At 39.1% G+C, this 27,653-nt stretch overlaps 1 protein-coding gene across 6 annotated transcripts in view; it reads right to left on the reverse strand.

Moving 5' to 3' along the window:
• palm2akap2 (PALM2 and AKAP2 fusion) overlaps nucleotides 1-27,653 on the reverse strand; it is an 84,930-nt gene that overhangs the window by 6,794 nt on the left and 50,483 nt on the right. For 4 of the 6 annotated variants that reach the window (XM_026942714.3, XM_026942716.3, XM_026942711.3 and 1 more), the window contains 2 exons: nucleotides 4,297-6,436; nucleotides 584-777 (listed from right to left, as the gene is read on the reverse strand). In XM_026942714.3, coding sequence (XP_026798515.1) covers nucleotides 584-777; nucleotides 4,297-6,436 — 2,334 coding nt within the window. Of the gene's footprint in view, nucleotides 1-583; nucleotides 778-4,296; nucleotides 6,437-18,872; nucleotides 21,075-27,653 lie in introns of those variants that run through there. The other 2 variants (XM_026942717.3, XM_026942715.3) reach the window with 2 other exon arrangements.

Genomic DNA, 27,653 nt, shown 5'->3' on the forward strand with positions numbered 1-27,653 from the left:
TGGCATGGCTTTTCATGTGCCTCAGCCTGTTTTAATTCCTTCTCTTTGGTGTTAAACTGGAAAGTCCCTCTCCTTTCCCTGTCTGAAAAGCCTTTAGTTCACATGTGATGTAAAAGAGGAATTGCCCTTCAAAGCCGCAGACTTGCGTCACTCTCAAGTGAGGTAATGGGGCCAGAATCATTATAAGCATTTCATTTAAAGCTTAAAATTACCAGTACCACATCTACAGTACCTCTTAGTTGAGCTTGAAAACTACCTGTTTCAAATAAATTCCTATTATTACGACATGAGCTGAGGAAATGTAACTTAAAAGAAATAGCTCTGTGAGATAAAGACAGTCAAATGCTGTATATTTTGATACTCTAGAGCTTTTCCGTGTCCAGTTCTGGGGACCTGCTGTTTACCGTACAGAGTTTTAATTCTTCCTACTGCTCACACCCCTGATCCAACAACCTAATCATCAAACTCTTCATGAGGTGTGAAAAGTGTTTTGAGTCCCCAGGACTGGACTTAAGACCCCCTGCTGTAGAGGATAAACTGCTAAATGCAAAAGAACTGCTTTTCTATTCATTAAGAAACTCACACTGTTGTCCTCAGCCTTCTCCCGACGCCTGACTTTGTGTGTCTCATAATCTTCCATTAGGGTCTGCATGAAGTTTTTAGGCCGCTGGCTTCCGCCTGAGTCATCACTCCCCAGATCAGAAAGAGGGGATGGGAGTGCACCATCTGAAGAAGCTGGAGATACTGGCGGGGCAACACGGATCTTTTCAATTTTACCTGAGCCAATGGAAGTAGAAAAGCATGTAAATGAGGGTAAAAAAGCAAGGTGATGTTAAGTGAAAGAAGTTAATGAGTAGGTCAGTAATGCTAATGGAGCAAATGGATCCAACAGTTAGTATCATGTTTACCGGCAGCCGCCTTACAGAACCAGATTCTAGCTAAATTAGCCGAATCACTTCTTTATATATAAAGCATGTTGATTGTTGTTACACCCTAAACAGAAATGACTTCATCAGTCTCAGGCCATTCAGCACATGTTTCAAGATTGAGGGCAGATTTTTACAATGAATAGAGCAAATGACAAGTTAGCATACGTTGAGAGAGAACTCACAAAACCAGTGGACAAAATCATAGAGACAGCTCTTAACATAAATATTACTTAGATCTAGACTCCTGTTGGTAAATTTATACCTCACTAACAATAAATGAATTCTAACTGTACTGGAATCTTTCCAACAAAAATATGTTCCAGTTGGTAATGTCACATTTCAGCATCAGATAACACTGAGGAGAGAAAATGAGAAAGCTGCTGTAAGACACATTCTTGATGGTAAGTAGTGCAGAAAGCAGAGAAGGGGAGAGAACTTTTAATGTTTGCTTGTAGCTCTATACTGTCATTTCTCATTTAAGTTGAAGGGGTTTTAATGGAAGGACTTTGTTGGCCTATAGATCAGGGCTTTGTCATGTTCTCAGCAAAATATTGAGACAGTCATACCTGAAAGGTAGTAGCAGAGTAAAGATACACTGTATTGCCAAAAGTTTTGGGACGTCTGCCTTTATATGCACATGAACTTTAATGACATCCCATTCTTAATCCGTAGGATTTAATATGGAGTTGGCCCACCCTTTGCAGCTATAACAGCTTCAACTCTTCTGGGAAGGCTTTCCACAAGGTTTAGGAGTGTGTTTATGGGAGCTTTTGACCATTCTTCTAGAAGCGCATTTGTGAGGTCAGGCTCTATTGTTGGACGAGAAGGCCTGGCTCGCAGTCTCCGCTCTAATTCATCCCAAAGGTGTTCTATCGGGTTGAGGTCAGGACTCTGTGCAGGCCAGTCAAGTCCGTCCACACCAAACTCGCTCATCCATGTCTTTATGGACCTTGCTTTGTGCACTGGTGTGCAGTCATGTTGGAACAGGAAGGGGCCATCCCCAGACTGTTCCCACAAAGTTGGGAGCATGAAATTGTCCAAAATGTCTTGGTATGCTGAAGCATTACGAGTTCCTTTCACTGGAAGGGGCCAAGCCCAACTCCTGAAAAACAACCCCACACCATAATCCCCCCTCCACCAAACTTTACACTTGGCACAATGCAGTCAGGCAAGTACCGTTCTCCTGGCAACCACCAAACCCAGACTCATCCATCAGATTGCCAGACAGAGAAGCGTGATTCGTCACTCCAGAGAACACGTCTCCACTGCTCTAGAGTCCAGTGGCGGCGTGCATTACACCACTGCATCCGACGCTTTGCATTGCACTTGGTGATGTAAGGCTTGGATGCAGCTGCTCGGCCATGGAAACCCATTCCATGAAGCTCTCTACACACTGTTCTTGAGCTAATCTGAAGGCCACACAAAGTTTGGAGGTCTGTCGCTATTGACTCTGCAGAAAGTTGGCGGCGTCTGCACACTGTGCCCCTCAGCATGCGCTGACCCCGCTCTGTGATTTTACGTGGCCTACCACTTCGTGGCTGAGTTGCTGTTGTTCCCAATTGCTTCACCTTTGTTATAATACCACTAACAGTTGACCATGGAATATTTAGTAGTGAGGAAATTTCACGAATGGACTTATTGCACAGGTGGCAACCTATCACGGTACCACGCTTGAATTCACTGAGCTCCTGAGAGAGACCCATTCTTTCACAAATGTTTGCAGAAGCAGTCTGCATGCCTAGGTGCTTGATTTTATACACCTGTGGCCATGGAAGTGATTGGAACGCCTGAATTCAATGATTTAGAGGGGTGTCCCAATACATTTGGCAATACAGTGTATATTAGTAAATACTGTACTGTACTACTATTCCGTCACTTGAAAATTTTGTTTTTAAATTTTAAAATAAGATTTGATTGTTTTGTGATATTCTGCAAAATACATCTCTAGCATAACTTGGGTTTTTAACGGTTTTAATCAAAGATAACTGATAATTATTATTAAAAATGTATGCAAAATCAGGTCCCAGTAAAACAATGATTAGGATATCTTCAAAAGTACAGCTGAAATACCCCTGTTTACAATATGTTATAATCACAATGACTGGACTCCTAACCTCAATAATTGAGTAAAACATTGCTAAATGGTAATGCTTTTTTTTTAGGTGTGGAAAAACAACAGAGTCTACAAGTGACAAAATATAATTTGTTCCAAAGCCTCTAACGCTATCTTTGATTACCCCCATTAATTGAACTTTAGTATTCCAACCAGCTCCCAACACATGGTCCAGAGAGTCATCATTCTGTAGTCATAATCCTAAAAAGTATGTTGTTATCTGAAACAGATAAAAATATGGACTGACAGAAGGTTCTTTAACACTGGTCTGATGTACAGAGACACCCTTTGAGTCAGCCTGACCCTTAATGACCTTGAGTCTTTGCCATTGTAAAGAACACCACCAAAGGGATTCAGAATATTGTGCAATTCGTTCTGTCACCACCAGAGGGCAGTAATTGATTGAGATTTAAAGAGAAACACATTTATTACTCCTTACTATTCAATAAATAATGTGACAAATAATATTAACTGTTTTCCATCAACCTATATTTTTTAAAACTTTTTGAATGCTTGCTGCCAAATAAATGAAAGATTGAAAGATTCACAAACAAAGGCAACAAACTCAATGCAGTCATTTGTCCCAGACAGTGGAATGATACACACAGCATGCTACATTTATACATTTAAACTCTGCCCACAAAAGCAGTTCACAAGAGGGGCTTTTGCTGACCTGTGGGGAAGTATATTCAACTTTCATAAACTCAACCCACTTCTTTAAAAAAATCTTAAAACTAGAAGAATCCAGAAACATGACCCAAAGGTGGTAGCTAATGACTGTCAAATGTTGGGCTGTAATGCCAATTAGGTCACTGTTTTGGTGCTACCTTCTGTGGGATCCTAAAGTATTGCAGGTAGTGGTAGGATCCCTTACTTACAACAAAATCTATGACTTGTACTTGTGTCCTCTGTGGCTATTCATCTAAAGGTAATGTTATGGGGCCAAATAAGACCAATGACTTTTAATATTCCCCTCTAGGCCATTTCATTTTGGTTACCTTCAGTCATTTCAAACAGCTCATCATTCATATTTTACAGATGTTTGCCATGCATCCCAGTACTATGAAAATTATTATTGAGAATGTAGAAAGCATTCAATTAATTAGCATTAGCAGATATGCCTTACATGGCCATAAAATATAGGCTAGCACAAGAATTAGGTCACAGTATACACAGAGTGCACTTAAACTGCAGAACAGGCAGAACTGCTACCCTAATATTATTCACTATAAACATAATATAGAACTGACATACCTGGAGCTGTCTTCCCACTAAGGACTAGTTTGGCTGGAAGGCTGTTGGTCTTTTGCTTGTGAATGGGATTGATGATGGGACGCAAGGCTTGTCGTTCCCTGCGAAGCTCCTCCTCCCGTTCTTGGGTAGCCCGGATCTCTTCTTCGATCATGGATAGAGTCCTCTGCTTGTGTGAGCGCAGTTTGAAAGGCCCTGCGGTGACTTCTGAGCCTTGCGCAGGAGTCACAGTTGCTGTGCTTCGGAGCTCTGCTGCCTCTGAGTACTTACTGAAATAGCTGAACTCTGGCTTCTCACTTGGTGGCGGAGAAGGACTTGGGGGCCTGTAAGCATTCACTGTTATAACTGAAGTTGCTTGAGCTGTAGGCACCTGTACAGTAATTGTAGGAGCTATGGTCTTCTCTTTCACAGGGGATGGCTCTGTATCAGGTGGCATGTAAGGAGATTTCTCTTCAGGTGTTGCTGGTGAAGGTTCTGAAGTCTCTTCTTGTCGCTCTGGGATTGGGGAGGACTGCTGCACGGCTTGGAGTGGTTCCAATTTGTTTGTCTGATGTGCAATAGCTTGCTGGATGGCATTTTGGACCAAGATACCTGCATGGTATTCAAGTTCCTCCTCTGTCAAGCTTGGTGATTTTGTGCTGCCCTCCAGCTTTCCATTAATAGGTGTTGTGGCCATTGGAGTAGAGGGGAAAGAGTACTCACCAAGGGAACTTTCCAAGAAGGCGCTCATGATCTCGTTGGAGGCACCACTGTCACTTATGTTATCCATGCTGAAATCATTGGAAAAGCTCTCAAGCATAGTGGTATCCTGAGATCTAAGAGATAGGTCATCCAATCCAGAGTCTATCTCCTCGGGATGAGAGGAAATGTTAATGGATCGCTGGTGCAATTCAGAGTCTTCATCCTTGAGGATGGTCATCACTGCTCGGGCACAGGTAAAGTCATCATTTTTCACTTCAGTGTCAGACATACTGTCCCTGCTTTGTATGGGAGAATCTCCAGAACTACAAAACACCCTTTCAATTTTGACATTGTTCATTTCGTCGCCATCCTCCAGTGTGACTCTACCATGGCTGGTGACTGTAATGGAGCTGCTTGACCTATCAGTATCAGAGGTCCTGGAGAATGGTTTGGCTGAGTATATCTGGGGAGACACACTTCTTTTTGTGGCTTGCTGCTGTTGTTGGTGCTTACTGTGCTCCATCTGAAGGAACTGTTGGCGGGCTGCAGAAAAATCAATGCCCTGAACCACAATGTCCTCCTTATTTCCCATTTCAGGCTGGACAAAGGAGACAGTTTGTTTAGGGGACGTTTGTGGTACTCGGTTTGCTTCAGGTCTCTTCTGCTTCCTCTCTTCATATCTTCTTAGTGACTCTAATTTTTCTGGTTCTAGCTCCTCCTCCAGTGTCTTTTCCTGTGGTGGGTTCCACCACTTTGCTGCAATTCCTGGATTTTTCTTGACTGCTTGTTCGCGAATGAGCTCCAAGCGCTCTCTCTCCAGCTCTGCAATCTCCTCTGAAGGTCTGACCTTTTTCACCCTTATTTCTTTCTCTGTTGGTGTATCAAAAAGCTTGGATGGCTTTTTCTCTTCATAGAAAGGACGGAGCTCAAATCGGGCCTCTTTTTTGATTGTTTTTTTATCAGGTGACCTATTGTAGTCATCACCCATTATTCCTGGATGACCATTTGGTTTGGAACTGTTCAGATTGTCTGTGTCTTCAACATAGGTGGTCTGTTGTTTTCCTCCTACAACCACCTCATGACTTATTGAGGATGATGCATCAGAAACCTTAACAGATGGCCCATGCCCATCAACATATATTGCTTGGAGCACAGGGGAATAAGTTCCATTTGAAGTCGTCTCAGCCCCGGTGTCGCAACAGTTGGCCTCAAGCACCTCGTCAAGATAGCGTATTTCCTGGGCAACTTCTCCTTCGTCCAGCACTTCTCCTTTTTGCTTCACACCATTCTGGCCATTTGTTGCATGATTAAGCTGGCTTTTGCTTTGTACTTCAACCTCCATGTCGAGCTTACCTCCACTTATAACACTGACCGGGTCTAAGAAACTGACACTCTTCGGGCTCTTCTCTGAGGTGCTTCTGCTCTTTAGTTCAGTGTCATCCTCTATGAGCTGGCAGGATTTCTGAAAACAAACAGAAACCAAAAGTAAGCTCAAGTCACTTGTTCTGACTTCTCCTACTGGTAATGCAGCCACCATTTGTGGAACATAACATAAGCTCCCCTTATTATTCTTATGTTTATGTAATATGTGCACAGCACTGAGCTGAAAGGAAGCATTGCATCGGACCATCATGCATAATGGAGGAATACAACATGATAAGATGTGAAGGATAATGGGTTTGAATGGGTTTGTTGAACTCTGACCCAGGCAACCTGATCCTAGGTATAAATAATTTAAGAGGAAACCTTTTAGAATCCACAGTAATGACAATCAAATCATAGGATACCACTGAGAGTGAAGTATACAAGAAACCCATTCTTATGGAATAACAAAATACTCAAATCTATTTATAAATTTAACACCATAGTTTAATTAGCACAGTGCTCACCAGATACCTAAGATTCCAAGAAAATGGAATGCATTGCAAGATGTTTTTCAGTATATTATATTAGTGTAAGGTCAGAATTGTTACCAGATGAAAATTTCCATAATTTAATTATCTTGAGTAAAGAAGTGATACTAATGGGAACCTTTAAAGGATATTCTGTCTGGCTCAATTCCCTGTCTGCTCCAGATGGTGCTGTTTAATGGCCAAACTGTGAATAATTCACTGAAAAGGAGGCATTGATTTTAGGTCAGCTGAGTCTTCTTTGTTTACAGGGGACTAATAGAGGGATAACCTACTAGGGGTTTGACACTGTCTAAGGAGCTGTGTGAAGTGGAGTCTCTGATGTGTGAGATATAGAAGAGACCCTAAAGCCCATCAGTCCTCAGTTGAAAATACCATAGAGTGAGCTCATCACAATTTTAAATGTTTGCCTTTTAACCAGATAAGGCAGACTGTTTTTGATGTCAGCATTATAATTATGGGCATTATACAGTATATAGCACACAAAATCCTAGATTAACGAGAAGGTAAAAAAAGGTAGGAGGTAAAAAAAAAGAGGTATAGTAAATGGGAAACATTTCAGATAGTGAAATTCTGATATTTTCTATATATATAATTTAATATTTATATATATAAAATAATATTTCCTATATATAATTCTGGAAAACTACAAGCTTTCATGAACTGAAAAATGTTTTTACTTTTGCTAGAATTTTACTTGGGAATCTCAACAAGTTACATCATTTTAAAGCCTGGTTTCAAAGGAGCATCACAAACATTTTATGAGTCAGTATCTGACTACAAAAGGATAGATTAGGCTTATTTTGCTATGTTATATAGTTATCCAGCAACTTGATCAAAGCCTGACATTCACTGTGTGAGGAAATCACACTTAGCTAGCAAGGTTTTAGACATCTTTAGGCAGAGTGACTGTTTTTCATTTCTTATAATTTGTCCTAAAAACCTTTGCATATAGTGTAGTAGGATGCTCATATTTTTTTTTTCAAAATTCTAATGTGCCTCATGCTGAAACACAGTATTGAGCTGTAGAATTTCACAGACGTAAAATTTCAAAGACATTTACAATGTACAACATTAGTGACTTTCTATACATGAGTGCACAGTGACAACAGGATCAGTCAACAACAGAAATTCAATTGCTCAGCAATTACGTTTTACTTGTAGTTGTGCATGCCTGAGCAGTTTAAATTGTTCCCTGTTGGTTAACGGTTAGTGTTTGTGAAAGGCCTCTAGTCTGTAAATAACACAGGTGCTGCTAAAGACGCCTCATACAGATAACAAGTAGTGACATAGAAGGGATATAAGGTATGTGTCAACTCACAGAAAGCCCATATATCCTTTAAGTGGACTATTGACTACATGTCCATGAACACAAAAAGGGAAGTTTACCTAGCACTGGAATGAGGCCAATATAATGAAACATGACATTTTTCTCTTAAGGTTCTCTGGATAAAAAGAATGGGCATATTAATCAGGAGACATGCATCATAATATTTTTTAGATATCATGTTAGCCATGTTTACTTAAACATTCTGAAGTGCTCTTCAGAATGTGAATTTGATTAGAACCTACATTCTCATACTTCCAGGAAGTCAGATCATTCCAGTTCCAACATTTATTCTCAGGTCTCTGTTGTAAACTAACTTCTGTAAAAATACAGCAATTTTTTTTTATATTGTGTTAGTTCTGCAATTCTCTACATAAAACATTTTCAATGCCTTTATAACCCTAAAACATATCTGCACCAGACAATTTTTGGTTTGGTTTAACAGAAACACTAATACTAATGAAACTCTTGCCTCATTGTCTTCAAGGCCCTGTTTATACAGACTAGCAGGGGTCATGTGGCATGTCTTTAATGTGTCTTTACGTCAGACTGTTTTCAATGAAAGTCCCTGTTCTCTCCCACTCGTCTTTGCCTCAGGGTGTGTTCACTACCACAGGATGATCCATCTCCTCGATACACCCTCCTGCTTTTAAGTATATCTCTGAGTCAATGTTGAAAATTTCTGTCATATGAGCCTCTCCAAGTCACAAAAGATTAATCTACTGACTCAAAGCTGGTAATTTTACTGATGAACTCTGACAATGTTATTGACGGCGCAACACTCATCTGGAGACTGGAAGGAACTTGATCATTTGACCTCTGAACCCAAACCATAAAAAAATCAACACAACATTTGCAACACAAATGTAGATCAAATGAGGAAACTGAATCCTTACCACATAAAATGGGCTTCCAATCCCTTTAGCAACAGCATTTCTAATGGGCTATTTTTGAAGGACTATTTATTGTATTGTATTATGGGATTCTCATTGAATACTAGGAGTGTAATTCAGTGACACTACCTCTACCTGTATCTCTTTAATATTCAAACTAAACACACTGGAAAAAACAGTGTAGATTTCTACACAAATGTAGAAATGCCAGTACTACAGATGTCATTATTTTTGTTTGTACCTGTCTGTGAAATTTTAAACAAACTATAAACAAACTAGTAGCCTAATTTAAACAATTGTAACCTTGACCAGTTAATAAGGATGCTGTAAATGCATCATATGATGCTGCACATACTTGACTGTCCTGCAAGCGTGATATCTGACTGCTCACTCGTGCCCAATTGAAAGTAAAACTTCCTGCTTGCGCAACTTTTTTGTTGCATCCTGCAGTCCTGATACACACCTCTAGTCTCAACCAATTCCTAATTCCTTTCATCAGAAAAAGGAAGGCTGAAAAGGTTTGTGAATATTATATGATTGAGGCCACAACAAGGTGATGCAATTACATCACCATCATATCATGGTCCCTTTATCAATATGGCAACAATTCCAACACAAACAAGCTGCAATTTTCAAATCTCCATCACCTTTTTAATTTGGCATAAGGATAGATAGATGCAAACTGCTCCCTCTGAGATGTCTGTGGCAGCTCACTGGCCCTGCATTTCCTGTCCAAGCTTGTCCCCACTCCAGCCAATACAGAGTTTTGTGACCCCAGCATGTTACCCCTTCTCTCTCTCACTTTCTCTATGTCTCAGTCCTGGTCATGCTTCTTGGCAGCTTAGGCTGTAATAAGTCTCACTCTCAGTGGGGGGATGTGGACGCCTGCTGGGCCGCCTCTGACATTCCCAGCATAGCTCAGCTGTCCTCGAGGCTCCCGCTGCCTAATACAAGCGATGAAGGATACGCAGCCCTGGCTCATCTAATGAAAGCATGTGTTTCGGTGTGTATGTGTGTGCAAAATAAACAAGACCATCTGAAACAGTGTTTAGATGGATATCACTCCTTACATTTTTGTAACATTCTTGACATGTTTGTATTAAAGCATCTGGAAATGATTAACAGATTACACATGATTAACACAGTCAAATGTCCCTTGATGCAGATCAGCCAATGGTGATTCTATGAAGACACACTGGGTTCTAATAGCTTGCTCAAACAAAACTTGCTGAAAGCATGTTGGTAATGCTAGAAGCCTTTGGCCAGCGCTCTGAGGGTTTGAGTGGCTGACAGAAAGCACAGAAAGCAATCAAAGGAGCATCACAGTGCTGCTGACAGAAAAATCCTCAAATTAGAATCCTTCTCATTCTCTTTACAGAAACCACATCCCACCAAGATAGGAATTAAAAACAACAGCTTGGTTTGAATGACCAAAACATTAGCGAGATGTGACTTGACCACATCGGACTGACCAGAATTATTTCAGACTCATAAATCTTGTCCGGATTTTAGCATTTTGTCATGAACACAGTCAGCTAAACAGCATTTCAAAGATGGAGATATTGATGTGCCAAATTTACCTTTTAATAATGAATTCCCTCCAACTCCTCTTTTAGTCTTCAGTTGGCAAAGTTTCCAATCAGTGAGGGGAGAATCAAAACTGAAAGTCCCTTTCCATCCAGGCAAATGATAAACTCTTAGCTTCAAGACCAAATTTCCCTTTCAACATCCTTACACTGCAGGGCAGTCATGACTCAAATAAAGCTCTTCATATAAAGTACTATTGGTCTTTGAGAAAGCCAATGAAACTCTGCCTAGCACAACACAAGTCTTTTCCTGGCTACTCCTTCTATTTCCCTCTTTTCCTCCTCCTCCTTCTGAGTGTGTATATGAATCAGAGGCACACCTCACTCACCCTGCATGTGCTGTTTCCTCCTGATTTCCCACTCTCCCCTACAATGCCTCTCTTCTCTCTGCCTCTCTGATTTCTTGCCTTGTCTGGCTATGGGCTATGATGTCATAGGCAGAGGGGGTTTGGTTTTGAGAAAGGGGAATGTGCTCCCTGGACACTCATGCACAAAGACCCCTGTGTCAGAGCCAGCCCTCTGTCCCTCTGCCCCACCTACACATAGCCTTGTACCACACAAAAAAGCCCCCAAAACACACTTTAGACCCCAAGACAGAGGCAGTGGTGTAGTAATACCGCCTAAACAGTAGATTACAGGATTGCTGGGTGGAGAAAGAATGTGATCCCCAGTCTGCATTCGCAAACTTATGAGTCAGTCTCAGTGAGCCCAGCCTAAATATGAGCATCACTTTCTAGCTCCGACTGTGACAGAATAAGGAGTGACCCAAAACTTTCATCTTGGAAATACACATTTACACCAACACATACACTGCAGACAAACACACACCCTCACACTCTTTTACAGCATCCTCCTTTTAGGACATATTACCAGACAGAAGCCTTTAGCTCAGGGTTCATCAGCTGGTGGAGTGTAGTTCAATTCAATTAAATTTTATTTGTATAGCGCTTTTAACAATGGACATTGTCACAAAGCAGCTTTACAGAAATAAATGGATTTACAAAAAATATATTGTAAATATGTGAATTTATCCCTAATGAGCAAGCCAGAGGTGACGGTGGCAAGGAAAAACTCCCTGAGACGATATGAGGAAGAAACCTTGAGAGGAACCAGGCTCAGAAGGGAACCCATCCTTATCTGGGTGTAATGGATAGTGCAATTATAAATAAATCCCTTCTATTACTGTGTACTATATGGACAAATAGTGCAATTGTGCAACCAATAAATTCATCATAGTTTTTGCAAGACGTCCGGTTGGTTAAAATCTATCCACTGTCCACTGATGGAGTCCTGAGTACGAAGGTGCTCGTGGTAACTACAGCCCCAGAGCCACTACAGCAATTGCAGTCCCAAGCCATTACAGTACAGCTCCCCATATGTGATCCCCAAGCCATGTCCACAGCCACCAGGTAGTCTGGATGCAGAACTAGCAAAGTACTGAGCACTTACTGCAGCAAAGCTGACAAATGTATGAAAAAAAGGGCTTCTCTGTTGTTTCTCATCCGATCACATCCATTTATGTAAATTATTTTACTGTTGGCATCTCATCAGGCCAGAACCTACCTACAGGGCTAGAGACATTAAGTCAGAAAGGGGAGGCTTTTCACAGACTTTCTTAGATTTTTCATTTTATTATCTACTCTGCTTTGAACAAACTGACGACATGGCTTGTTTAGAAGTCAACATCAAAAACAAAATATTTAAAGACAAAAATAAACAAAATTTTATTCATTCAAAATAAATGGCTCACCATTTCAGAGTCTATGTTGCTAGTAAAAGTCACTTCAGCCCTTCTTCTACATCACAGCCTAAGCACTAGCTGAATGCACCATGATTGCAATTACACAGTATACACTCTTTAAAAAAGTTAATCTAGAGTCCTTAAGGGTTCTTCGATTGTCCATCTGGGTTAACCCTTAAGGGTTGTATGATAATAATACAACAAAGTGTTTACCAAGAACACTTTTAGGAAGCTACAATCGTTTAACTATTCAAAGAACCAATGAATTTTAGAAAAAGATCAGCAAACTAGCTACTACTGTTAAAATAGACTTAACATTGTATTCTTAGTGGCAAAAATATACTAGACACCACTGTATTTCACTAACCATTCTGTTGTGTAGTATGTAATGAGCTACTCTTGTTATTGTGTGTGTGATAGAGTGGACCTCATTATTATCTTTGAAATGCTAAAGCAAAAATAGCACAATGAGTCCTCGTCCCAGGGAAAATGCCATCTAAGACTTTTAATGTCCTTGTGGCATAATGAATGAATTGACTTTTTTTAAAATTAACCATGGGAGACAATTGCGTACTGATAAGAGTGACCAAGGTCACAGAAAGCTCTTATTGAGAACTCAAGGTTATTTATTGCAAGTTACTCTGTGCTAAAAATATGAAAGAAGAGATGAAAATATAAAAAGAGATTAATATAATTTTCAATACCAAATTATACTATTCCTACTATTTCTATGAAAATAGCTATAGCTTTGTCACTAAAGAGTGACTGTGACTTAAATACAAAACCTTTTAGGGCCAGGAGTGGGTTTTAGTTTTTTCAGACTTCTCACACTTTACAGTGTACTTGGAACATTTTGTGAAAGAGAAATCTCTTTTCTGTACTGAACATTAGGTGCATGCCAAGTGAGCTGGTTTTCAGAACTTGAGTATAGCCCAAAATATGATATGGTATTATTGAAATATTTTAGCTTTAGGTGTTCTATAATCTATTGAAAGTATTTCAGTTTAGTCAGATGATTGATTGCCTTGAATTCCTTCTGCCTGCATCTTTTATCCTGCAGAGATACACATTACTAAGTCCCACTAAGTTGATTAATAATAATTATTATTTATACAGTGACTTTTAAATTCATGTTCAATGTCCCAATGTGCTTTACATAAAAAAAAGATTAAAAAGATAAAAACTTTTATGTTAAAAGATAAGAGGTTTTATAATAAAGCACATGATTAATATGCTACATGTAGTTTAGTTTTCAGCCCCTAACTCAGAAAGTGGAGCAGCTGAACTCATGGGAAATTTCACCAAGCAGTATCTGAGTTTAATTGCCACAGCCAGCATTTAGTTTCATATTTGTGATTTCCCTGAAAGAGGAATTTCAAGAAGCTTTAATAACCAAACAGTGGCCTTATTTATCTTATGCCCATTAGCTCTACATGAAAATGTCATGTTCCTGTATTTCCAACACACAGTCAGCTGGATCACCACCAAACTGCATGAAATTGATGTTTTATCAGTTTTCTTTTCACTCAAACACCACCAACGCCTGGAATAAAACAGCCGTGTGTCTAACAATTCTGTCTGCCAAGGCACTGAGCCGCCTCCATTAGCAGCCCACACAGCAAAATCACTATTGTTAAAATTAACACCTAGAGTGTTACGCTGGTCCCAAGTGTACACTCTGTAATTACACCAGCCTGTGATGTACCAAATATCACTGCTATAAGCACGCACTCACTTATTAGAGACCTTTTTGTCTAGTCATAAAACTCCATTTGATGTCTAATGGATGGTGTTACACATCACAACAGACCTACAATACTGTTATGCAGAAACAAGTTAACATAAACAAGCTAAGCTGCAGAAACTGCTTCAGACACGCTTACCATGCAATTACCACGAAATTAAACGCTTCACAAAATGCTTGTCTTTAAGGTTCAAAAAGCAGAGGTGTCCGGCATAATTCATGATGCCTTAAGATCGTCAGGAAGAACTAAGGACAATTTGAACCGTAAAGCAAGGATGGTTTGTAAAGGTCATGACTAGGAGGTTTTGCTGAAAAGTAGGTCAGTGTGAGCAAATCAATACACAAGGCCATTGAGGGTTGTTACACACACACTATTCAGAACAATAGACAGGACATAGCTACAGAAATCAGGTTCCACCCATTTCTTAGAGGAAAAAACCTTAAAGAAAAAAACCAACTGGTAAAGTAATTAAATGGCCAGAGGTTAGATCCACTAGCATACCGCCTCTTCAGTGTAGGCAATGATTCTGCGAAAAAGAACTCATTTAACTTGAAACAGGAATGACTGTGAGGTCTGTGAGAGATGTGAATTATTTATACTAGCCAGCACAAGGATATACTCTGAAATAGGTTATACAAAGTCCTTCAGAGGAAAAGCTCTGGAGAAATCCTTGAAGGTTCAATTGAACCCTGCAAAAGTGTTTTCCTAGCAGAGAGACAGGCAACCTAAGAACACTTAACTATCCAAAGAATAGTGGCATGGTGGTTCAATAGGTAGCATCTCACAGCTCCAGGGTTCCCAGTTCCACCTCATGTGATTTTTCTATGTGGATTTCCTCTGGGTTCTCTAGTTTCCTCCTGGCTCCCAAAAAATGCATGTAGTTGGATTGGCTATGCGAAATTACGCCTTTGTGTGAATGAGTGTGTGCATGGTGCCCTGTGATGGACTGGACTCCCATCCAGTGTGTATTCCTGCCTCGTGCCCAGTGCTCCCAGGTTAGGCTACAGACCCTCCATGACCCTGATCATGATAAAGCTCTTACTGGATATACACAGTAGCTTGAAACTGTGAACTGTGTCATGCTTTTTTAATAGTGACACACCACTTACGACATGACTATTATGCTAAGTGCACTTGAGAGAAATGAGGTCAAATCCTGATTTACCAATACTCCACTGAATGAACAAATGATTTAAGACTGTAAAAGAGGTGAGAATTCATGGAGATCTTAAAAGTTGCTCCTTAAAGCTTTGTGTATTTAGAGGCAGACAAGTGAACAAACTGGGAGGACAGGCAGGCTAAGGCCTCACACCCTGCTTCAAGCACTGCTGCAAATATAACCTCTAATCTGGAGAAGGTGGCTGCATATACACAGCGTAGGAGGCTCATCTGGATACTGTCAGCAGCCTGAGATAGCCTGGCAGCACACACAAACCACTTCAGACGAGCAAAGATAGACCTTATATTTTAGAAGTGACATGATTTTTGTCAAATATGTTTCCGCTCAAAGGTTCGTGTCGTGTTTTCCCCCCTTTCAGCGTGCAGAATGTTTCCCAGAGTGATGTCCTCTGCTTGTGTCATTTGCTTTTAGTTTAGTTTTGTTCTTCATGTGCATTTGTTTTGGTCCGGTCCCCACCCCTGCTGGTCTGTTTCCAATTGCACTCACCTGTTCTGTGTTTCATGTAGAATACTTTGAGTCTTGTTTGCTGTGTTTCGATGTATAAACCTGTGTCAGTGTTATCATATATGATTATGAATTATCCCTGTTCATTGTTATCTTCTCTCCTTTGATCTATGCTGTGGACAATGATGATAATTCATGGATTGACCCTAATAAATATCACACGACTTTAACACACTTCTGTCCTGCCTCGTATAACCACACATTACAGTTTAGAATCAGCAACCAAATTTGTTTTCCGAATCATATGAGCTCTATCGGTGACATAGGTTTCAAATAATTTTGATAATTATTTAGGATTGCAGCGCTTAACTTAAATCTGAATCCGTGGAAGATCGAGCTGCTGTACATTTTTGGAAATGCTGACACCTTGATCTTCCACTTGCCTTTGAGAACTTTCTGATCACTCCTTCTGAAAATGCACACTCTCCATATTGTTGGATAATCCACTATTGTTGTCTATATCACGTCCAGAGAATCGATCCATTTCTGTCCTAGTTCTTCTTCATTCGCTCAAATCATCTCAAAACTTGACTACTGCAACTCACTTGTGTTGATCCAAAATGCAGTCTCGTCTTTACTCTTCCTAAATTCAGCCATGTCTTATTAATATGCTATTTAATCCTACATTGCATAGAGCTGATGAAATATCATTGGATTTTAGCACACAGATATTTCTATAATAAGCCTCAGTAGTTACGAGAGATTACATGAATTAGATACAATGTATGACTGATCTGATGTGCTTCTGATACTGACACTGATAAGAACACAGAGCACATAAAGATACTGCAGTGTGGTCAATGGAAGCAGAATCACAACTGCTTAATCAGATAAAGACCATTATGCTAGAGACATCAGTGATGTTAGTACCACAGTGGAATTCAGTATTGCAGATAGACAGCAGAGCTGACATGGTCTCTAATCACAATTACAAGTTTGTAAGAATCCACATGACAATTTTACATGACATTTATAGCCCTACCAGCCATAGGCTAGTGGTTTATATAAAGTCAAATCCTACTTTATTACTATTCTGTAACTAAAGTGCAATAACAATATGATTTTATGAGAACATTGCAATAATAATATGATATTATCTGATATGATGCAGGATTAGCAGAAGGCTGAAAGATGAGTGTTGGTTGTGTCCTGCTTGTGACTTATGAAAGTACACTGATCTACCCAGGATCGTCCTCAGACATAGCCTGCTTTGCAGGCCCAGGGGGAGATGCGAAATGGAGCACTAGCAACTGCTCTAAATTTGGTGATCAGACAGCAGGCTGCCATACTGTGCAAGGAATTCTGCTTTTCAGAAAAATCTGCTTTAGATATGTTCCCTTAAAGCTCCAGATTGCATTTTCAGCTTTACTACAGTATTAAAAATGATTGAAACTTTATGTTAAAATATACCAGTGCTAACCTGAGTTTCTGAAATACTATATAATTATGCATGGCCAGATAGGGTTGCACAAGTAATCATATTTTTATCATGATAAAAACTTTCTTGATTCTGATTGGTCAGAAGGTACTGATTCATTTTCTATAACAGCACAGCTCTTACAAAGTGAAAAAGTCAGGGAATGATTCTTTGTAGCTGTTAAGTGTAGGTGTTAACTTGTTACATGGACATTCCACAACATAAAATGTGACTATAAATGGATAAAAACTATGCTGTGTTGTTCTTTAATAAATACGAGTTGTAATTTTTGGCAAACTGCTGGGTGTACACCTCAGGACGTGCTGTCCCACATTTTGGGCTGGTAATGTCATCACACCACTTCATTTATGATTATTTTCCTATAACAGCACTCCCTGTCTTGCTTTATTTCTTAAATAACCAACAAATTATTATACCAATTGATGATCTTAGCTACAGTTCCCTAATTGGTTAACTAAATATAATGTTATAGATATTATTATCTGGTGCATTAAATAATAACATCCATATTAATATGTGTTAACACTCTAGTTACTTTGGGGGGTCCCTGGAGGACTAGTGGTTAGGCCTCAGTGCTCTCACTGCTGTGGCCCAGGATGAAATGCCCGGCCAGGGAACCAACTCCTGCCACTGGGGTTGCACGGGACAGTGCACTCCCAGTGCCGGTCTCAAGCCTGGATAAAAATGGAGGAGCGTCATGTCAGGAAGGGCATCCGGCGTAAAAACATCAAATCAAATATGCAGACCAATGATCTGCCATGGCGACCCCTAACAGGAACAGCTGAAACAACAACAACAACCTATTTACATCGGTTTATTTACTTCATTATCTGTTTATTTATTTGTTTGTTGGTCCATGGTCTATCTAATTTTGTTTGTATTTGGTAGCTGAAAGTTACTACTACATACTTATACATTTGTAGGAATAGATTTAGCATTTAAATAAATTAATTTCCATATTGAGCAAGATAAGTGTGATTACTATTTAAGCAATTATTGTACAGACTATAGTTGCTCAGAGATGTGCGCAACTGTTCCATTCCATTATATAAAACATTTTAGGCCATATTAAACAGGCATCTAAAATGACCATAGCTTTAAGGAGTCATCCTAATGAGAACCATCCTTCTCTGTTATCACATATGCTTAAAGAAACATTGTGGGATTTCTGTGAAGCTGGAGGTCAACACCACATGACAGTTCTGCCATAGTTCAGACAGGTTTACACGTTTTAACAAGGCAGGTTATCACATCTGTCTCCCAGTGAAAAAGTAGTTGATGGGAAACAAGTGAAGAGTTCAACTACCAGATTTTTCTTCTTTTATTCTGTGGCTTTTCACTCTTATTTTGTATTTGAAAAACAGCATGTTGGTTTTTAAAAACCTTATTCAATGGACTGTGCTATTAAGGACACAGAAGTACTTTAATGGCTAATGAAGATTTTCATTTTCTCATTATTGAAAGTAAACACATTTATAGGGCAGGCTTGTCAAGCCATTTAGCATAGCGTTAATAATAATTAATATTGACAGCAAAATAAAACAGCAAAAATACAGCAAAATAACATTTCTTACCATTAGACTTTTATCCATTATGCGACAAAGCACTTGCCAAGGTGATGTATACTTCAGCATGATCTTTTATTCCTTGAGGCTTTTGTACTAAACACCAATTACTTCCCTAGCATTTTCATTACATGTATGTTCCTCCTTTAATTAAAGCTCACCAGCTATCTGTCCTCCTCACAGGACAGAAAAACAAAAGCAGGCGCACTGGGAGTATGTTCTGCCCTACTGCAGACGTCAGCTATGGACATTCGTGCAAAGTCATCTGGGAGGGCTTTTGAGCTGAAAATGAGCTTAACATCAAAAGTAATTATATGGTTCTCCTGCTTGTTCTCTTAAGGCAAGGGATCAGAGAAGGATACAATTTGCCTGATTTTAGTTGAGTTCAAAAGCGAAGTGACTTTTTCTTCCTCTAATGGCAAAGCTCGGTGAAACTGTGGCTGGACAGGACATGCCTTGACTGAGCAAATTAATGTTCAGAGACAAACAAAAAACCCCAGAGACAATAGAAAACAACTTGGGCTATATATTCTAAAAAAATATTGACCTGGATGGTAAATACTTATCCAACAAATGTCCGATTTTTTTGTTTAATTAATCTTTTATCACAATCAACTATTTTTTGTACCTTCAAATGTTAGACATATTGTGTATCATATGGTAAAAATCCCAATTAGGTCCATTTCAGTTCTAGTTTGTAACTCTAGAATATGTGGTAAAGTTTAATTTTGAATATTTATGCAAGCCACTGCGTTTAAGTCACTATTGGCATTAGATGAGCTCGTGCCCATTGCCACGGCTTGAAAATAAAATGGCTAGCTGCAATTTTCACCAGCCAAAACGTGACCACCCGAATGCTATACATCTTAAATATATGTGTATGTGCAATTTTGAATTCTGGTAAAATCAAAAAGTGTTAATGAAGTTAATAAAGTGTGCCAAATTCATAAAACAGAGAACAAGCATCACCTTTTCGCAGGGTCTGTTGCATGTCACTGTTTGACCTAGTCATTTAAACCATTTGTCACTACATATGGCCTAGCTAATGTTCTGCAAGGTGAGAAAGACTACAAAAAAGGCTGCCAAAATCATCAGCTTTGATGAAATAAAGATAAAAATTCTTGGAGATATTCTATAAGATGTTCTTTTCTTTTTTTTTTGGATGAGTGCTTGAGTAGCACTGCTAGTTTATCCATCAAAGTGGCAAGTTTACCTACATTTGGCAGGTGGGAGAGTGTTAATTTCGAATACCGCTCACAGATTTAAAATGGACACACTTAACTGACTTTCTGTGACAATTCAAAATGAATGGAATTCATGTTCTTTGACAGGGTACATTATGGATTGCCAGGACACATAGCATGCAAGGTCATTAATAGCTCCACCTAGTCACGGACACTTCAGTAGTGCTGTGAGGAGGTCGGCTAGAGTGGCTCATCCTGTGTCTGTGTGTGTGTGTGTGTGCTGCTGCCAACCTAACTGGATCTATTTGGCGGTCATAGATCAGAATGTTTGTCCTTGCTACACACAACCCAAATTCAGAGAGCCTGTAACTCTAACACACTTACACTACTACTGAAACAAATTCAAGCAAAAAAACACTCTATTATCTTAACTACCAATAGAGGCCCTCAAAGCTAGCTCAGACTGCTTTCCACATTAAGGAAGGATGGATGATTGTTTATGGTGTGAGGAAATATTTAGCATTTTCTGTGCTAACAGATAGACATATCCAGCTGTGGCATACCATAGCTCAGGCAATGCTAAGCACTCTTTTCCAGATGCAGAAAGAGCAGGTACAAAATGCCAGTGCCTCTTTAGGGCACATTAATAGCAGGATGGAGGGAAGGAACAAGTTGATTTGTTTGTGCTCAGAGCACAGCGTGAGAAGTGAGGTCAGAGAGGAAGTACCCCAGTCCGTATCCAAGGCTGAATGCTCAACAAAACTAAAACAAAAGAAATGCAAGACACAACCATGTGTCATACAATCCACTGTGTATTCAGACGCATTTCATATTAGTCACAGCAATCTCAATGACATACATATCATGGGTGGTGTTCCTAGTGCTACATGAATCAACCATAGGTCCTTCTTGATAAGTTACGTAACTCTGCATACACAATAATATCACAAAGACTGATTTCATCACATTTGATACTAGATTAACAAATCATCTGATTCAAAAATTCATCTGAGTTCTGTTGAAATTGCGTTATGACCCCTTCCAGAAAATCATATTTCTGGCATGTCAGGATCACATGATGGTCAACGTCAACGTCAAATCACTCTTTGGATCAGTGAAAATATACATTCTACTGTTATTCTTTCATTGAAATTTGCTAAATAATACAACTGAATTCACTTTAAGTAAGGGGCAGGGAAATTCTACAAAACACTGTCATGAACCAATATGTGGCTCTGTTACACCATACGTCCACACTGAGCTATAAAGTCGTGATGTTTTATTTTAAGTCATAACACCAACCTTATACCAACAAAAATCATGTGACTTAGGTGTTTTTAGGTCAAATTGACATAAAAGTTGACAACAAGGATGCCTATGAACACCTCCCCATGTAAAGTGGTTATCTAGCATTATCTACACTCACCGTCCACTTTATTATTATTATTATTATTATTATTATTATTATTATTATTATCAGTTATCTAATCAGCCAATCATGTGGCAGCAGCACGATGCAAAAAATCACACAGATACAGGTCAAGAGTTACAGGTAATGTTCATATGAAACATCAGAATGAAGGTCGATGTTTTGTGCATGCTGAGATGCTTTTCTGCTCACCACGGTTCTAAAGAGTGATTATATGAGTTGCTATATCCTTCCTGGCAGCTTGAACCAATCTGGCCATTTTCCTCTGACCCCTCTCTTATCAACCAGGTGTTTCCATCCGCAGAACTGTTGCTCACTCAATGTTTTTGTTTTTGTACCATTCTGTGTAAACTCTAGAAACTGTTGTGTGTGAAAATCCCAGGAGATCAGCAGTTTCAGAAATACTCAAACCAGCCCATCTGCTACCAACAACCATGCCACAGAGATCGCACTTCTTCTTTATTCTGTTCATTTTCTTCATTTCATCCATTGATGTGACCATTAACTGAAGCTCTTGACCTGTATCTGTATGATTTTATGCATCATGCTGCTGCCACATGATTGGCTGATTAGATAACTGCATGAATGTGCAGGTACACAGGTGTTCCTAAGTGGACAGTGAGTGTATATTATAGTATTATTAATAATGAAATTTGGCATAGTACTTATTTAATTCACTCTTAGAACCTAGCTTTTAACACTGTTAATCGTGCAGTACCCAGGTGTGTCTCTGCTAATGTTTTCCTGCTAGCCTGTAGGCTGAGCTGAATTTCCTTTGCCAAGCACATACTGCTGAGCAAGCATTCTCACAGCAAAGTGCACATAAATATATATATTTTAAATCAATTGTAATAGAAACACAGGCAAATTGATATCTGGAGTATAAATAAGTAGTGATTGAAGATTACGGATGAAAACATAGTAGGCTGTGGTTTTGTTATTATGATTATGATTTATTTCCATAAATCAACAAGGGTAATACATTTTCCACTATTCCTAGATAATCTCCATCAGTTCCTATTGGCTGAATGAACATGAAAAAGCATTAGTACATTAGTTTGAAATCCACAGACACAAACATTGAATAATAGAAAAATCATGAATAAAATGAATAAAAAAAATCAAAAATGGATTAATTGTGATTGCTTGCTTAACATGGTAAATGAAGAGAAAACTAAAAAAAAAAAAAAAAAAAAAAGAAAGAAAGCAAAAAAAAAAACCCTCAGCTATAAAATTCCAAAAGAACTGAGAAGAGAACAGTGTGTCAAATTTATTTCATCCTGCTAAGCAAATGAGCTAAAAGCAGAATCTCAAAGTCCCACTGGGTTTCAGAAGCACAGCTGCAAATGCCAGCTTTGTTAATTTCTCTTTCAAGTGCAGATTCAACTATGCATTTATATGTCCATCCTCTCAGATCAGATTATGTAATTAATTCTGGCCTTTGCTGTGTCTATTTAATGTGCATATGCCATTTTATTCCACCGTGCACTACAGAGAATAGTGGTAATGGATGATTTTATCATTAACGATATCTAATGCTATTACTTTTGGAATATCTGTGTTTTTTTTTTTTTTTTTTTTTTTTTTTAGCAATGCCACAAAAGTAAGAATTAAATGAATAATCTACATTAACTGTGTTTATATTGATATCTTTGTAATGTGCTTAGTGAGTGGTACTAATTTGTTGGTTGGTGCTTTATCTTCTGTTATTCTTGTGAGAAGTTTGCGGTCATTAACATTAACATGATTTTTGAAGCTTTGGAAAACTTTGTACTTGAGGCAGAGTGTACAGATGAGGAGGTGGGAGAGCTGGACAGACCAAATTACTAAAGGGCTGCTGCTCCTTCTCTTTAGTGGTTTGTGAACTAGAGGTTTGGAAAATGTAAATATTCATTGTTTCTCTAGTAATCTTATGAACAAATACACTCTAAGTGGCCATATAAATATATATCTTGGGTGGACTGTCATCTTGGTAATATTCTTGGAGCAACTTCTTGGATATTTGAGTATGATATTCACTGAGGTCACACTGCCACTGGCAACGTTTTCCCTTTTCATCATTTTCACCTTTTCAAGATGGAATTCTAAAGATCTGATATGGCCTGTAGCCTTAAAGCCTGATTACTCTCATGTGATACACAAAGATCTGAAAAGGCTTTGATGAGCTGTGAGGAAAAACTTAAACTGACTCCTAATTCAATTGTGATGAAAGAAAGCCTTGTTTTGCAGTTTTCTTCATTGTTGGAGCTTGATGCATAACTATACTGGCCATTACAGCTAGACCAGTGCACTTAAATCTGAATACCTCTCTCAGCCCAGATAGACGTAAGATGCCACAGACATGATGAAGACTTCAATGAGATGAATGATGGCCTCTTTTTACTGCTGAGTCAGAATTTATGGCTGTGCTGTGATCTAGCGTTGGCTAATGGCTGGAGCCTTATGGTCTCCTCATAGCTGTTGTAAACACAGCAATGTTTATATGAGATGATGCAAGCTGTGCTTGAAACTGCAGTATGCAAAAAGACATTCAAAAAGAAACACGTGAAGCTAGCATTGGTTATCTTCACGTTTATTGTCGGTATAGTTTTGGCTCTATAGTCCTTCTCTACAGTAAAAGTAAGTCAATATGGCTGAACCAGCATTATAGCCTTAAAGAAATTTTATCTCTTTTTCAGTTCTTCAAGGAGCATAAGTTCATCAGTTCTTTGTCATTGGTGCATTCTGAATCCCATTACCTGCTGCACTACACACATCGGCAGAGGCAATCTGGTAGACGGTGGAACAATTTTTCTAGGTGGTTTGATTACCATGAACGGATGACAGCTGATCATTTCTGAATCAACACACAGGTATGTGGACATTGACAAAACCAAGCAAAATAGTGTAGCACAAAGTCGTCATATAACTCTCCTGTTAGCACAATACACATATCACATCGCAGTGAAACAGTGTCAAATATTTTAAGTTGTGGTGAATGGAGAGAGCACATCCCATAAATAAAATGTTTGCCAATGAACTTTCTGTTGAGATTGCACACACAACATCAAAACATCAAAAGCTTTATCAGGAGAGGATAAGGACTATGGCTACAAATTCATACTCGGTCATGTCCCTTAGTCTTTATCAATGCACGTAACTACCTAACTACTATTACATTAATAAATTAGTTTTTCACAAAACCAAAACATGGGCTAGGGAGCACATTGGAGCTTTCTTTTGCCCAGGAGGCTAGCTAATGATGGAATCATCCGTCCATCCCTGTACAAGACACTAAGAATATTCTGGATTAATGCAGAATTTCATACATTGACCTACCCAACAGTTGCTCTCTACCATTCTCAGCTTCAGCTGAACAACTGAACTTAAATTCACCTGACCTGTGGTTGGCAGTGACATAGAGAACTGAAATGTTGCCTCTGATCACTGTTAACAGGGATTAGCCCAACTGTCCACAGCACAGTAGCCTTTGTACTTCTTCTCATTAAGCATACTGGTTTTGCTTTGGATAGCTTTCCTTAATGCAGGACCAGAAAAAATAATGATGTGCTTCTCTTTGATTACATGTACTGAAGCGAATGCAATTTTGATGGAAATGTGCTAGATCATCTTTAATTACTATTCTGATTCACACCACAGAACACTTTCCAGTTGAGTTTGGTGTTATTCAGGAACAATGACTGCACTAAGAGTGATACTTTGCTCCTAACATAAATATTATATGTACTATGCATTTACACACTGAAATAGCTTATCAAGAACTTTTTAATAGCTGTATGTAAATTCAGAACCTTTAGTTTGTAGACTGTACTGAATAGTATTAAAAGCATCACATGTTACTAGAAGATTACGACATTCTGGATGTACATTCAATCTGTATGTTTATAGAGCAATAATTAGCACTGATTCCTAGTTACCTTTGTCATAGCTATTATCAAAGGTTTGTACCAATTTGCATCCAATTTGAGTAGTGGTTTCTTTGTATAAGCCTTCATTTAAAGCCCACACTTCATAGTAAGGCTAATTTAGTTGGGAATAATCCTGCTGTGAAACAAGCTGGCCTAGACCATAAAAAGGCAATAACAACAAATTTGTACTTATAGTGATGAAGATGACATAACACACACCATCCACCTGCTGCCAAGGGACTTGAAAACATATGCTAATAACATAATATAGATTGAATGATAATAGAGCTTCTGTTGATACTAGATTCTAGTCCAGTCAGAATTGATCAAATAAGCTGAGGCCAATGCGCTGGAAAATCTTGGGTGAAATAAGTAATAGGCAAGACAAGAGAAACAAATTTACATGCTTGTTTGAAAATTAGGGTGGTCTTACATGTGAGGCTTGGCTCAGCATCAAGCTCTGGTCTGAGCAGTGGAGCATAATCCTTAAAGCATGACTCACGCCATTGCCTTCATTTGTAATTTCCGACAGTGACCCAGCATCTCGCTATCATCGCCTTCATTTCAGAGCACTGCCAAACCCAATTTGGAGCCCTTTTTGTCACCAGGGTATCTTTCAACAGGAGGCCATACACAGCAGATCCCTCTAACGAGCACAGGATGGAAGAAGAGCTGATCTGTGTGTGTGTGAAAAAAGGGAAAGGTTCTGGTGTACCATCTTCAATCCTATTTGCAACCACTGATTACCCTTCTTTATTTAGCCAGAGTGAATACACTCCCCGCCTTCATTATCATTTGATGGGTGAAAGTACCAGGCATACATGCACTAAATTTTACTCAGCTCTTCAGATACCTTTTTAGGAGTCTCTAATTATTTTTATTTTAATATAATCTTATATATTATGGAGAGTCTTATGAAACAAGCTTGTGAAGTAACCTCAGCTGTCTAACCACACCTAGAACATTCTGGCATTCTTAACATTCTTGGTCATCCTGGAATTCAGTAGTGAATGGGCTTGGCACCTTATTATCTCTATACCATTAGCTTGGATCATACACGAATCTTGAAGCCTATCTAATCCAAACCAGATTTAAGACTACCTTATTTTCATATTCCAAATGTTTTGCTTGAAAATCTATTTTAGTGGCAGGAAAAAAGTTCTTCAATCCGCATTTTCTATCCCCGATTTTTGTAAGGTTTGCGTTTAAAGGTAGTGGCTTAGACACTACTGAAAACCACAGTCTTGGATGTTTCTACTCAAGATGAAACTGGCAACCACAGAGGCATTAACTACATGTTGGTCATTTTAATGATCTGAATGAAAAGCCCAGAAGGTGTGTAAATAACTCTGAATACGAGTAAGTTTCCCCCTGTAAATATTAACATAATTTCGCCAATTCTAAATATGTACTTGACCAGAATATGAGGAATGTAAATGTTGTTCTTTTGGCTGCTCCCGTTATAGGGTCACCATAGCGGATCATTGGTCCGCATGTTTGATTTGGCACAGGTTTTCACCGGATGCGCTTCCTGACGCAACCCTCCCATTTTATCCCGGCTTGGGAGTACACCCCAGTGGCTGGGTTGGTTCCCTGCCTGGGAATCAAACCCGGGCCGCGGCGGTGAGAGTGCGGGATCCTTAGCCACTAGAACACCAGGGAATGTAAAGATTATGTTTTGTTTATTGACACTATTAAAATTCTCCCTTGTCATATTTTTACAAGAAATGAAGCGAGATATTTTGTAGTAGACCTTATGCAATGTGAAATCACTATCTGGTAGTGGTACTGAACTAGTGCAAAAAGGTTCTTTGCTCAAGAGCCACAGTGTTTTAAGCATTTGAAGGGAAGTGAAGAGAAAGTTATTAAATAGTGGTTTACAGCAGGTGGGCCACCAAACATGCCTCCACAACCAGAGCCATCTGCTTTTAACTCCAACTGTTTACTCAGAGTCTACCAGAGGGGACAACTGTCTCCTTCCTCTGCATGCTCCACTAGAGCTCTTTCAAAGCTTGTCAGATTAAGTAAAGACGACAAAAGCCTCCCAGGATGTATTCTATTGTCACTTTTCTGTCTACATAGAACTGATGCTTCTACTTTAATGAAAATTAAGTACAGACACAGCAGGCACAATAATATTAATGCAGTGACTCGACATTCATACTATATTTGTCAATCCAAGAAGGCATTTGGAGACACATGGCTCTTATTAGTGAGCAGAAATGATTGCTCTGACTCCCTAAACTGAGCCAAAATTCACATCCCTACA

The sequence above is a fragment of the Pangasianodon hypophthalmus genome, chromosome 17 (genome assembly GCF_027358585.1).
Source record: "Pangasianodon hypophthalmus isolate fPanHyp1 chromosome 17, fPanHyp1.pri, whole genome shotgun sequence".
Classification (NCBI taxonomy): domain Eukaryota; kingdom Metazoa; phylum Chordata; class Actinopteri; order Siluriformes; family Pangasiidae; genus Pangasianodon; species Pangasianodon hypophthalmus.